At 43.2% G+C, this 13,167-nt stretch overlaps 1 protein-coding gene across 2 annotated transcripts in view; it reads right to left on the reverse strand.

Annotated features, from left to right (window-relative positions):
* PPP3CC (protein phosphatase 3 catalytic subunit gamma) overlaps window positions 1-13,167 on the reverse strand; it is a 74,127-nt gene that overhangs the window by 11,899 nt on the left and 49,061 nt on the right. For both annotated transcript variants that reach the window (XM_029064479.2, XM_029064478.2), the window contains exons 6-10: window positions 10,664-10,803; window positions 8,941-9,018; window positions 8,744-8,838; window positions 1,999-2,124; window positions 1,208-1,285 (exon numbers count right to left, since the gene is read on the reverse strand). In XM_029064479.2, the coding sequence (XP_028920312.1) occupies window positions 1,208-1,285; window positions 1,999-2,124; window positions 8,744-8,838; window positions 8,941-9,018; window positions 10,664-10,803 (517 nt within the window). The remainder of the gene's footprint in view (window positions 1-1,207; window positions 1,286-1,998; window positions 2,125-8,743; window positions 8,839-8,940; window positions 9,019-10,663; window positions 10,804-13,167) is intronic.

The raw sequence follows: 13,167 nt of genomic DNA on the forward strand, positions 1-13,167 counted from the left end.
TTTTCGAAATAAAACAGGAAATGTCAGGTCTTAGGCCCGTCTCTTAACCATGATTTATGAAATGTCCCACACATTACAAGCCAAACCTTATCCCTCACATGCACTGAGGGTCCAGACATGCATTCGGAAGTCAGAAACAGAAAGGTGATTCCCTGCCCCAGAAGAACTCAATTTCCTGAAGGATCCTAGGAGGGTTCCCACATACTCGAAGCATTTGAGTTAAAACTGAAAGGGGACGAAGGAGAATGAGGAGACTGCCTAACCTTCTCAACTACTAACTGTTCAAAAAAATCCACCCCGAGGACTCCGGTGGTACAGGCAGCGTGTTTTAAGCTTTTAGCACATTCTAGTTGGGTACCTTTCTGACCGTTTGAAATGTAGTGATCTTCAGGGAGAAGAGACATCAAGAAACAAGAAGATGAAGGTAGAAATAGGAGAAGAGAAATTTAAGTTTTCATGGGAGGAAGAAAGAAAAGTCAAGATGAAATGCCAAGGGACAAGCAAGCTACTGCCTTTTTCTGATCGCAAAAGGAAACCTTTGTGCAGTATGGTGAAACGGTAACTGCAGGCTTCTTTGCTCCATTTTCTTTGCCAAATTTTTCCTCTCTTGAAACTTCTCATTTCTCACTTATCAAAAACCTATGATCATAATCGTTTCTCCTATCTCCACCCATAAAAAAAAAAAGATCACTAACCAATACCAAAATAGGGTGTCACATTTAATAGGAATACCGCTGGTAATGAATCGGAACGACGGATGGCTTCCGTTTTCTTAAATTCAAAGTTTACCAAGAGCAAAGATTTATTATCTGGTTCAGTAAGCCAGAAGAAAGGTGTAAAACAAAATCCACATCAATGTGTGCTATTTAGTTTTATAAGGAAATTTTCCAGTTCCTTCCTTTTGCTTTTATCCAGTTTCAAAAATCCTGAGGTTTTAAAAACTAGTTTGTGAAGGAGCGGAAGACGGTGGTTTGACAAGCATTTCATGATAAACAATGTGGTGGGCAGGGAATGTGTCTACCAATTCTCTGGCACTGTACTCTCCAAAGTGTTTAGTACAGTGCTCTGCACATAGTAACCACTAAATAAATACCACTGGCTGACCCATCGATACACTGAAAAAAGGCTCACCATCAAGACACCTGGTAATGATCTTGAAACCGAATCTCAACTTAGCTCTAACTCAATTGAAGAAAATAGAAATTACCTTCCAATGACTCCTCACCATCTGAAATCAACTCATCATCAGAACATATGTTGAGAATGTTAACCAGCATTTCTGTGACTGTGCGATGAGATAAAAAGAATGGGAGGAGGTTATTCATTTACAGAAACATAATGTCAAAGCATTTGGGTTTTGGGGGAAACACGTGGGACATTGAAACGCTACTTCGTTTGCCCTTATCTAAGGGGAGCATGTACAGTTGAAATGAAAGGAAAATATCAGACTTTGAGAGGATTTCATCCTCTCCATTAAAAATCTGAAAAAGTCCATTTCTCTGCCTTTTATTATTTGTAAGAAGAATTTCTTCAAAGTTCTCACTCTCTAATGATTAAAGTGTGTACATAGAAAGCACCTTTTCCCCACTTCAAGGAATATAAGCCAATAAGCCTATTTATTTCCTTGTCTGTGTTGTTGCGGCAACATAGTTCCAAGAAGGGAATATCTTGCTTAATCATATGGGTCCCCAAAAAGTCGTTCTGGAGATCTACGTAAATAAGGACTGTAATTTTAACTTCTTGATCACAGTGGGGTGATTCCCTTGAGTAGGTATTTAAAATATTGAGCCCATGATATCCGAGACCATCAATTACTTATGTCTTTTGTAAACGCCTCATAGGGAACTGGAACAAAGCTTCAAAAATCTTTCTTCGATCCAAACTGTGGTTGTTTTTTTTTTTTAAAACATTTTTAAATTGTCGGGGGGCTCCAAGCCTATCATGCTGTGTTCAATGATTGTTCAGGCAGCAGGAAGCTCGACATCTTGTTTCTCTTACCTTTCTCCCCGACAAAAGGCAACGACCACGTAAAGACATCCATAAAGTTTGGAAGCCAGTAGGGGTGAGGAGAACAGTTGAACTGCCTGATGTTCATGACATTGTTTTCATACTTTAGCACAGCAGCTGGAAGAGAATAAGCCAAGAAAATCTGAGTACATAGGAACTTAACGTGGCAGCTGGCTTTAAACACCCACTACTAAGAATTCAGAAGCTTAAATACACTATTTTCTATTTGTTAACCCCAGTGTTTATGATCGGAAGGGTGGGAAATCTTAGGCATTTTACAATGGTCTATCTTCTTGCAAACTCCCCCAAGGAGCTAAATTACCTGTAGAGTTTAACATAATGAATCACAGAGCACAGTAGACTCAGCTCTAAGACTTTAAAAGGTCACTGCCTAGTAACCATAAAATCGAAACCTTAGGTACCACCTAAAACCAACAATAGAGGGAAAGTTTCCCCATAATTTTCTTTTAAAATCCGTACGGCTGAAATTATAGTTCCTTTTTCAGGGTAGCTACAGTATATTATAAGAGCTTAGTGGGGTGTGCTGATCTGCAGAAGTCTACAACAACAATTATTAAATGATAATGGGGAACTCAAACTGTTGGGTTGGAAGGAGCAGTTTGCAATCAACGGTTCATGTCCATTAAGCCGTTCCTGCAAGCAAATGGATAGAAGACCGTGTCTAACTGTGGTGTACAATACTGAGTGAACCCTTGGCATGCCATAAGCATACATTACTAACGAGTTGGTGTGGTTGTTCTTAATACCCATACTTTAGTACCAAATTAAAAAGGCCTAATCTGAAAGGAATTAAAATTCCAGTCAAGTCTTCCTAACCAGAAACACTGCTTTGCACAATACTTCTGACTATTCCTTATATAACCTTAATACTATGGTACACTATGACGGTTCTCGACAAGTGAGAGGTGTGATGGATTTCTATTCTGCTGTGAGGGATTTGCCCTTGTAGTATGTTCTTGATGAGAAAAATATTGTGTGTGTGTGTGCATGCAATTCCTCAACAGTTCAATGCAACTCAGAAGATAATTTTGGGAGCTGGGCTGTGCAAGGGGATATTTGCATAGCGAATCTGCCTACGGTCGAAAACAGAGCCTCTTGGGAAAATTTAAGGGAAGTGACCTCTAACAGATGCTGAAGGCCAGATGGAAGAAGAGAACTAGGAGTTGGGAAGTAGAAGCTTAGATAAGACAGTCATGAAAAAGAGGATGATTAACAGTGTCAGATATAATGGAAAGGTCAAATGAGAACAGGTCTTTGGGTGCTTTCTTTGGGTGAGAGTCTATCAGGCATAATGGAGGGAGGAAAGGGGGAAGGATAACGGAGGAGAGAACGGAAGACAAAGAAAAGGTTAAGGAGTGCATGGGTGAAACGAAGAAAAAAAACAGGCATAAGTGGTATATATGAAATAGATCTTTAAATTATTTGTTGATGATGATGGCAATATTGGGGTAGGGAGTGGGAAGTAGCGTCCAGCAAGAATGGGGAAGAGCAAAGTGTGCTTGAATAGGAAAGGAAGACAGACACAGAGCAGGTAAATATATGAATCTCTTGACAGGGCCTATGGTTCACTATCCAGCTTTGTCCAGAACCAGCTAGAAACACGGGACCCCGTTTGCCTCACCCTGAAGCTCTGAGCTGGAAGTTGGCCTTTAAAATGTTTGCTCATCAGGGGTGTGCCCATATGGGCTGTATGGGTCCATAAAACTGCAGCTCCTTTACCTTAAGCCCTTGTCAAATGCAGGCTGAAAAAAAAAATCTTTTTCCCACCCCACTGACAACTTCACAGTCTCTGTGGTGTTTAGCTAAAAGTAGCTGGTCTTTATATGCACAGATGGGCACCTGATCCAGCATGCATTAATGGAACTTCCTCCCACATTAAGGACCACAAATTCCAATCCTTTTACAGCCCTGCTGACCTGTCTGATGCTTATTCCACCTGAGTTAGTATGGGTTGCCAGAGAAATAATCCTGGACCGGAGGGACGACTGATCCCCCTGAATGACATCTCTTATGTTCTTGCGATTTGGGTATATTTTGAGATAGACAAGCTTCAGGGCAAAGCAACTAACATAATTAGGAGGTAGAGTGAGATCCAAAAAGAATAGGATTGTTCAGCCTGTAAAGGCGAAGGTTGAGAAGAGGTCCGATTGAAGTGAAAGGTCTAGCCCAAGTGAGCACTGAATCGTTGTTTGCCAGATCCCAAAATGCCAGCCCCCGGGCGCACTGACTGAAGCTTGAAAGTGCTAAGTTCACAGCAAATAAAAAGAAATACTTCTTAATCTAGTAGGAGGAGAGTATTTGGAATATGTTGGCCAGAGGAGGTCAAAAATATTAATAGGTTCAAGAAGGGTTTCAATAAATTAATGGGTGAGAGCATATATATCAACAGTATTCACTGAATGCTGGCTTAGAGTACCGGAGTAGATGCTTGGGCAACAATAAGAAACATGAAAAAAAGGTTGCCTTTGAGAAGCTTACATACTAATGGAGAACAGAGTAGACAAATTGTAACAACATACAGAAGTCACAGGTGAATAACAAATAAAAATAGGAATGCTGAGATGACTGATGGGATAACGTGACTGGAAAGGGGGAGGGATTATCACGAAAGGGTCTTGGAAAAACTGGGAAGGAAGGTGTTTGAGGTAGATGAGGGAAGCCACAAGCAATGGACTGGAAGTGAGTGTGCTGAGAGTGAGGTTGGCTTTGGAAAACCAAGGACTGGTGCTGAGGTGTAGCAGGAAAGGAGAGTAGATAGGTAAAGGGTGTCAACTTACGGTCCAGAGTTTTTGTTTTACATGAGAAACAGTGGAGAGCTAGGGAGATTTTTCAAGAGGGAAATGATGATTGAAATATTTGTAGCTGTATGTAACATAAGCTGCAGAGGGGAGAGGCTAGAGCCAGAGATATCAGAGAGGAGTCTGGAACAAAAACCTATCCAGGAGGTGATGAATATGAGTACCTGGGAAGTGACTGGAAGGGTGGAAAGGGATAACCTCTCTGAAAATCAGTTCAAAAATCACTGGCAGGATTTAGAGAGAGACAGAGACTGTGGAAGGTGAGTGAGAAAGAGGAGCTAAAGATACCATTAAGGTTGTTGGGCTGTTGGACAGAAAGGGTGGTGATGTCAACAAAGATGGAAAAATCAGGATGATGAAAAGGTTCACGGAGGGCAGAGGAGGAGTTCAGTTTAAATTTAATGTGGTGCAGGTCATCCAAATGGAGATGATCCAAAGGTAGAGGGAAACAGAGATGAGAAGTCTGGTCTAAAGCCACGGATTATGGATTGAGAGCATGTGTAAAGAGGAGACAGCTGAAAACAGGCAAGGAGATGAGCTTCCCAAGAGAGTGAGTGTAAAGTGAAAAGGATATAAGATTCAGAAATAAAACTAGCTGGATGTTCACAGGGAAAGGGGGAGAAGAGCCAGTGAAAGAAACCGAGGAGATGTTCGAGAGGTATTATGAAAACCAGCAGAATACCGAGTCTCAAAGACGAGAGGAAGATAATCCCAGGCAAAAGTGGCAGAAAGGTTAATGAGGATTATGACGGAAAAGAGATTCTGTCCCTGGAAACTTTGGGGAGTGTGGTCTCAGTTGTGGCAGGAGGGGTGGGAGGGGGGTCTAAGAGAAGCAATGGAACCAGTGGAAGTATACCACTCAGGGGTATGGGTGGTAAAAGACTAAATAAATAAATAAATAAATGGGAAGAGACATTAGGGAGGACATTTAAAGGGACATTAACATTTAAGACGTTAAAGGGTAACAAAACCCAAGAAATTAGAAGGTTCAAGGAGGATTTAGAAAGATTCACGGACAACAGATTCACAAAAGGTTACTAGATATAAGGGAGACAACTATCACACTGTTCTTTCAAGTATCCTTTGGTATTACTGAGGGGGACAGACTGGACTGGAGAGACTGTTGGTCTGATCAATATGGCATTTCTTCTGCTGCACGAATTGGGAGCTCAAACTAAATCTGGCCTAGATTTAGTCATCAGCATCTTCAATGGTATTTAGTGAGTGCTTACTATGTGCAGAGCACTGAATGCTTAGGAGAGTATAACACAACATTTGGCAGACATATTCCCTGCCCATCATGAGCTTACAGACTAGACTGGGGGAGACTGACAACAATATAAATGAATAAAATGATAGATATGTACATAAGTGCTGTGGGGCTGGATGGGGAGAAGAGCAAAGAGAGCAGAAGGGAGTGGGAGATGAGAAAAAGAGAGCCTTAGAGACTAAGAGAGGGTTCGTCTAGGAAGGCCTCTTGGAGGAGATGTGCCTTCAATAAGACTTTAAACGGGGGAGAGTAATTGTCAGATTTGAGGAGGGAGGTCATTCCAGGCCAGAGGCAGGATGTGGACTAGGGGTCAGTGGTGAGACAAGCGAGACTGAGGCAAAGTGAGAAGGTTAGCACTAACGGAGCGAAGAGTGTAGGCTGGGTTGTAGGAGGAGAGAAGCAAGGTGAGTTAGGAAAATGATCTGGGCAACAGAGTGAAGACTAATAATAATGATAATGGTATTTGTTAAATGCTTACTCTGTGCCAAGCACTGTTCTAATCGCTGGGGTAGATACAAGGTAATCAGGTTGTCCCATGTGGGGCTTACAGTCTTAATCCCCATTTTACAGATGTAACTGAGGCACAGAGAAGTTAAATGGCTTGCCCAAGGTCACACAGCAGAGAAGTGGTGGAGCCAGGATTAGAACCCACACCCTCTCACTCCCAAGCCCACTCTCTTTCCACTAATGGACTGGAGTGGGGACAGAGAGGAGGCCGGGAGGTCAGCAAGGAGGCTGATGCATAAGCAAGGCGGATAAGTGACTGTATTAAGGTAGTAGCAGTTTGGATGGAGAGGAAAGGGAGGATTTTAGCGACGTTGTGAAGGTGGGACCGACTGGGTCGAATGAGAGGGAGGACTCAAGGGTAACTCCAAGATTACGGGCCTGTGAGTCAGGAAGGATGGTGGTGCCGTCTCCAGTGATGGGAGAGTCAGCGGGAAGACAGGGTTCGTGTGGGAAGATAAGGAGGTCTTGGACGTGTTAAAGTTCGAGGTGACGGAAGGACATCCAAAGAGAGGTGTCTTGAAGGCAGGAGGAGATGGGAGACTGGAGAGAGGGAGAGAGATCAGGGCTGGAGATGTAGATTTGTGTATCACCCACGTAGAGGTGGTAGTTGAAGCATGGGAGCAAATGAGCTCTCCAAGGGAGTGGGTGTGGATGGAGCATAGATGGTGTTCAGCGGCGACCTAAGCAAGATCAGGGCACAGCGAGTAAGCTGGTGCTAGAGGAATGAAGTCTGCAGGCTGGGCTGGAGGTAGGATGGGGCAAGCTGACTGAGTGCTTTAAAAGCCAATGGTAAGGAGTTTCTGTGTGACGCGGAGGTGGATGGGCAAGCCCTGGAGGTTCTTGAAGAGTGGGTATTTGTGGACTGAACTTTTTTTTAGAAAAATGATCCACGCAGCAGAGTGAAGTGGGAGAAGAGAGGTGGCTGGGAGGTCGGCGAGGAGGCAGATGTGGTGGTCAAGGTGGGGTAGGATCAGCAGTTCGGAGGGAGAGGCAAGGGCGCATCTGAGCAGGGTTGTGAAGGAAGAACTGACAGGACCTGGTGAGAGATCGAATAGGTGGGTTGAATGAGAAAAAGGAGTTGAGTACAAACCAACATTATGGGCTGGTGAAATAGGTAAGAGAACGGTAGTATTTACAGAGACGGGGAAGACGGGGTCTGCGTGAGATAAGGGGGTCTGTTTCAGATATGAGTGAAGTATCGGTTAATCTTTTTTTAGTTTTTGGCAACATGAGCCCAAACAAAAGAAGAAAAAGTAAGAGTATTCTGGTCCCGGTGTACTCTCCCAAAAATGCAGTGCAGTACTCGGCCTTCAGCCGGTGTTCAATAAATGCACCTGACAGAGTAACGTGGAGTGGTTTGCAGTTTCGAAAACTTGAGGGCCAAAGAGGAGGCAGAAAGACCAAAGATCTGGAGGTGATGTGGCAAGTAGATGTGGCACTGGATATTTACAATGAGGAGGGAGCAAAGGAAGAGGGAAAGATTAGAGAGAGCACTAGCAAGGAAAGAACTTTGTCTCAAGGAAAGGGTTGAATTAAAAAGAAAAAGAGTGAATCAATAGGTTCTGAATAGACGCCAAAGTACTTCAATGCTCAATCCAGCTGAGCCCCTCCTAAATGACAAATGACACTCTCTGGCACTGCTTTTCAACCTCATAGTTGAAAAGTGCTCTCCAAACTTTACAGTCTTAATTTAATTGCATTAACTCATGTTATGGACTATCCTTACACCGTTCCTCCTTAATGGCATACTGCATGCATCATTAAAGTTCACAAAAGTCACTGTTCTGGTTTAATGGAAGTGAAATATCACCCATCATTCCTCAAAAAAGTCAATAATAGTCGGGTATTTAGAAGTACTAAAATGTCAGTGGCTACTTCTTTAGCCTTTTAACAATTATAAAAGGTGAAATTAAATACAATACATTATGCTTCAATTCTGTAACAGCACAAGGGGTACACAGAGTACTAAACTTCCTCCTCATCCTGTTCTGAGATCCTGGCAACCCATTAAACTCTAGGTTCTTTAGTCTGATGTAATTTCAATGATAACCTTTGCTTATTTGTTTTTTTTTAGATTTATTAAATTAGCACTGCAATTTACATACAATTCCAAAGACCGAGCACTCTTGGGTTCTCTTACCTTTGTTGTTATAGACATCTAGGTAATTTGGGGCAGAGAAAATGGTAATAAGTGATGGAAAACCCGTTGTCTGGCTCTTCCTGTACATTCGATACCTGGAAGAGAGAAGGCAGCTCATCCGTCTCATCATTAAGAACGTCGTTAAGGTCATCAATTCACTCTTCAGGGACCTTTGGGGCAGTTCTATCATCACTTACCCGGCATCCTGGGCTTCATGGGCTCTGATTACCGATAACAAACTATTGTTTTGCAAAAATTCGCAAACAGCAGGATAACTGAAAAATAGTTTAAAGAAATACACCATAATTAATTCAAAACTAATTATTTCAAAAGGTGGGACTGCAAAAACATTCGTTTGGACTTGACCTGCTTCGGTCTCTTAAATTGTGGGGAAAAAAACCCCAACTCAGTAAATATGCAAGTAACACTCTTACTTGAGGTTAAAGTTCTACACACAAACATAAGCTCCAGGTGCAACCTTGAAAGTGATCTTTTCTCTTTTGTAGCTTCCTGGACCTATCCCAAGTCAAACCTCAAATCAGAGGAAAGTTGAGGGGAGAACCACAGTCTCCTCCATTCTGGTTAATAAACCAAACACTCCTCAGGGGAGCTTGTGATTTTAGATCAGGTTTTACCTTCTCCTACCCTCCATCAGCAATAATGAAAGTAATAAGAAAACGAGCTCTTAAGCTGAATTTTTTGCCATAATAAAAAGAATGGGCGTAAGAATACAGGTGCTCCTGAGAAGCACAATTAAGGGAATTCTAACCAATTCAAGCCCTGCTGTTGAGTCCAGCAGAAATAAAGAATCCAGTTCTGGGAATCAAGATACCTATGTATTAGTCCTGATTCTGCCTGCTGGGACTAGGCCCTCAGTGGCGAAGGTTTCTGACCTAGGACTTTCTGTGACAATGGAGAGGAGCAACGGAAATCCTGAAATCCTGAAAAATAGCCTGCCCCTGGGGAAACAGAGAACGCTTGGAGTTTGGTGTATAACCAGAATGGATGAGACTGTGGTTTTCTCCTCAACTTTCCTCTGATTTGAGATTTGATTTGACTACTTGGGACAGATCCAGTAAGCTATAAAAGAGAAAAGATCATTTTCAAGGCACCAAGGCAACCGTCTGTCGGGCCGTGGTGCTCTGGCAGAGCATCGGGGCGTTCTGCTGCATTTCCTTTGTCTGTAAGTGGATTCTGCATGTAGTAAATTTTCATATGCACTTTGTGCACAGGAACCTGACTTGTAGGGAAGAGAGAGCGTGAGCGCTCCTGCTGTGCAAACCACTAGCACAGCAATTCCTCCGCGCTGGTTCTCAGTCTTGAAGTCTAGGGACTGAGGCTCAACTGGGGTTCCCAACTGTAGACTCCATCAACCTTATCATCCATAGTCTACTTATCAGCTTTGGGGCTTCTCTTCCACCCTCCTCTCTGCTGCTCATCTTCTGGGCATTTCCCAGGCTGGAATTACGTACTGCCACTAGATGAGAGGCAGGGAGGGGCAAGGGCTGGAGCTAAAAGGAAACTCAGCCAGGACCCTTTTTATCCACTTGCTAGCCCCTCTGGTGGGGAGGATGGCTGAAACTGGCAGTTTAAACGTGGCTTTTCAAATCTGCATGCGTTCATTTTATCCACACTTTACTGCTGTGCAAAAAAGGACAGGTAAGTTAGCAACCTATCTGGTTGGTCCTTCCCATCCTAGCTCCCCTTTAGACTTACTTTCAAAGCTAATTTAGAGCATTTCTTTTTATAAATGCCCAGGATACAAATTGTAAGGGGTGAAAGACTTTGGAGAGGGGCAGCGAATTAGGAGTCAGAATTAGCCCATCTGGTGATCGATACAGTCGATACAAAATTAATGCGAAGATGAAACCGTTAAAACAGAACCATTCCCATTACCTGACCCACTCGAAACCTGCTCACCTGTAAAAGTAGGAGCACCCTCGGACAGTATTGTGGGTGAAGTGCTCCAAGGTCTTCTCATTGCCATAATCCTCTGAAGGATCAGACCAGAGTAGGTCACACATGGGCCCAAAGGCTGGAGGTTCTTTAAACCTGTCTAACTGGAAGGCACACAAAAAGCAAAAGGAAATTGTGGTGGCAAAATGGCTCTTGGTGATCGGTAGGGGCCCAAGAACCTACCTCATCCTCCAACCTGAGTCTAGCAGGGCAGAGAAACACAACAACGTCACGCAAGCTTCACCTGCAAGAGGAGGAGGAGTACCATACGGCTTTTGAAAACCCATTTAAAAGTAACAGTGAAATAAATCTGTACACTGCCCCTTTATGTGCTTCTTATTGCCCGAGGAGCTTGGTAACACAGCACTGCAAAGGAAGGATCTCTAAACTCCCAATCACTTTTAAGACCAACTATGGAAACTGGAGGGGGTCACGTTCATTCAGGACAAGTTAAATGCAAACAGTCAACTTTCTAGTTTTAGTTACAGGGAAAAGTAGAGTACACGTAATTGTCTCCTAACAGAGGGGCTGCGCCCTTGACCAACTCACACCACGGGACTTCCCCGTGTCCAGTGCCCTAACCGTTTCTACTGACATCACGACACGCTCCATCCACACACGGGTTGTCAGTAGAACACCCCTAATCCTGCCCTCATAAAATGCCCAGTGGAAACACGAGTTCTAGCAAAACCGAGTGTTTTGGGTGTAAGGCAGAGCATTAACGTCTCTGTTTAGAGAATTCGAATGCTCACCAATCAATCAATGGTATCTATCAAGCAACTTATGTGTGCACAGCACTGTACTGAGTCCTTGGTTGAGTACTTTGAAGTAAGAGACACGACCCCTGCCCTCTAAGGACTTGCACTCTAATTGGAGAGTTTTATGGCAAAGGTTTGATTTAATTACATTTTAGGGGATTATATCATTCCCTCTCTCTGCAGTTGAGACATTTTAAAATAGCACCACAATTTAAGGGTTCCAGTAATTGCCAAGTTCTGATCGCTTGTGTGAAAATCAATGGAAGACAACATTAAATAGTTGCAGCTCTACAAAATGACTAAGCTTTGTGGCAAACAATTGACCTCGGCCATTCTGCTGGGTCAGGGACTCAAATATTAGACTGATTTGAAAAACGACAAGGAGTCCAGCCAATGACAATTCAAACTGCATATTTTCTGCGACTCTAAAATAAGTCATGACATGGCCCTCTTTAAGGTCACTGGTGACTTCCTTCTTGCCAAATCCAATGGCCTCTACTCCATCCTAATTCTCCTCAACCTTTCTGCTGCCTTTGACACCGTGGACCACCCCCTTCTCCTGAAAACATTATTTAATCTTGGCTTGCCTGACAATGTCCTCTCCTGGCTCTCCTCCTCTCTTTCTGGTTGCTCTTAATCTCTTCTGCAGGTTCCCCCTCTGCCTCCCACTTTCTGAACATGGGGTCCCTCAAGGTTCAGTTCTGGGTCCCCTTCATTTCTCCATCTACACCTACTCCCTTGGAGAACTTTTGCTCCCATGGCTTCAACTACCATCTCTATGGAGATGCTTCCAAATCTACATCTCCACACCTGATCTCTCTCCTTCTCTGCGGTCTTTCCTAAAAATCACATTCCCTCCAAGAGGCCTTCCCTAAGTCTCACTTCCCCTATTTGCCCTGCCCTCTGCATCGCCCATATATTTGGGGCTGTACCCCTTAAGCATTTGATATTCACCTCACTCTTTGTCCCAAAGCATTCATTTACATATCCTTATACTCAGCAATTCCCCGCATCCGTCATTCATATCAATACTCGGATCCCCTTCTAGACTCCCCCGTCTAAGCTCCTTGTGCATGGGGGCCTCCCAACTCTATTGTACTGTACCTTCCCAAATGCTTATTATGGTGCTCTTCACTCCATAAGTGCTCCATTAATACCACTGATTGGTTGGGCTGGAAATCACATCCCAAACTTCTTAAAATATTGCCATGAAGCCAGTACATAAGCAGAAGCAAAAAATGTATCGGAAGGTACTTTTAAGTATTTCCATTTGAGTGACTTATTAGAATTCATTAGCTCTGTGGACTGTAGAATCTGGGACTTTTTCAACATTTCGTACATGCATATGAGAGACTTTTACGGTGGAGAAATGATTATAGCAATTAATGGCGGGGGGTGGGGAACGCATATGAGAGACGATACGGGTGGAGAAACGATTACAGCAATAAATGGGGTGGGGGGATGCAAAGGGCAAAAGAAAGGTGAAATAGGTCGAAGCTGTACCCACTTCTCAAAATCTGGGAACTTATGAGGAATATCAGCCAACCTGTCATACATATGTATATAACGGCAGGACCAGGTAGCATCTCGTGAGACAATTCGAATAACAATAGCCCAAAATGTAAATCATTTACAGTTTCAAAATTGTTAATACCTTCTTTGACAATGGGTTGAAATGTGTATGTGAGGGGATGCAAGTGAAAGAACGAT

The sequence above is a fragment of the Ornithorhynchus anatinus genome, chromosome 5 (assembly GCF_004115215.2).
Source record: "Ornithorhynchus anatinus isolate Pmale09 chromosome 5, mOrnAna1.pri.v4, whole genome shotgun sequence".
Lineage (NCBI taxonomy): Eukaryota > Metazoa > Chordata > Mammalia > Monotremata > Ornithorhynchidae > Ornithorhynchus > Ornithorhynchus anatinus.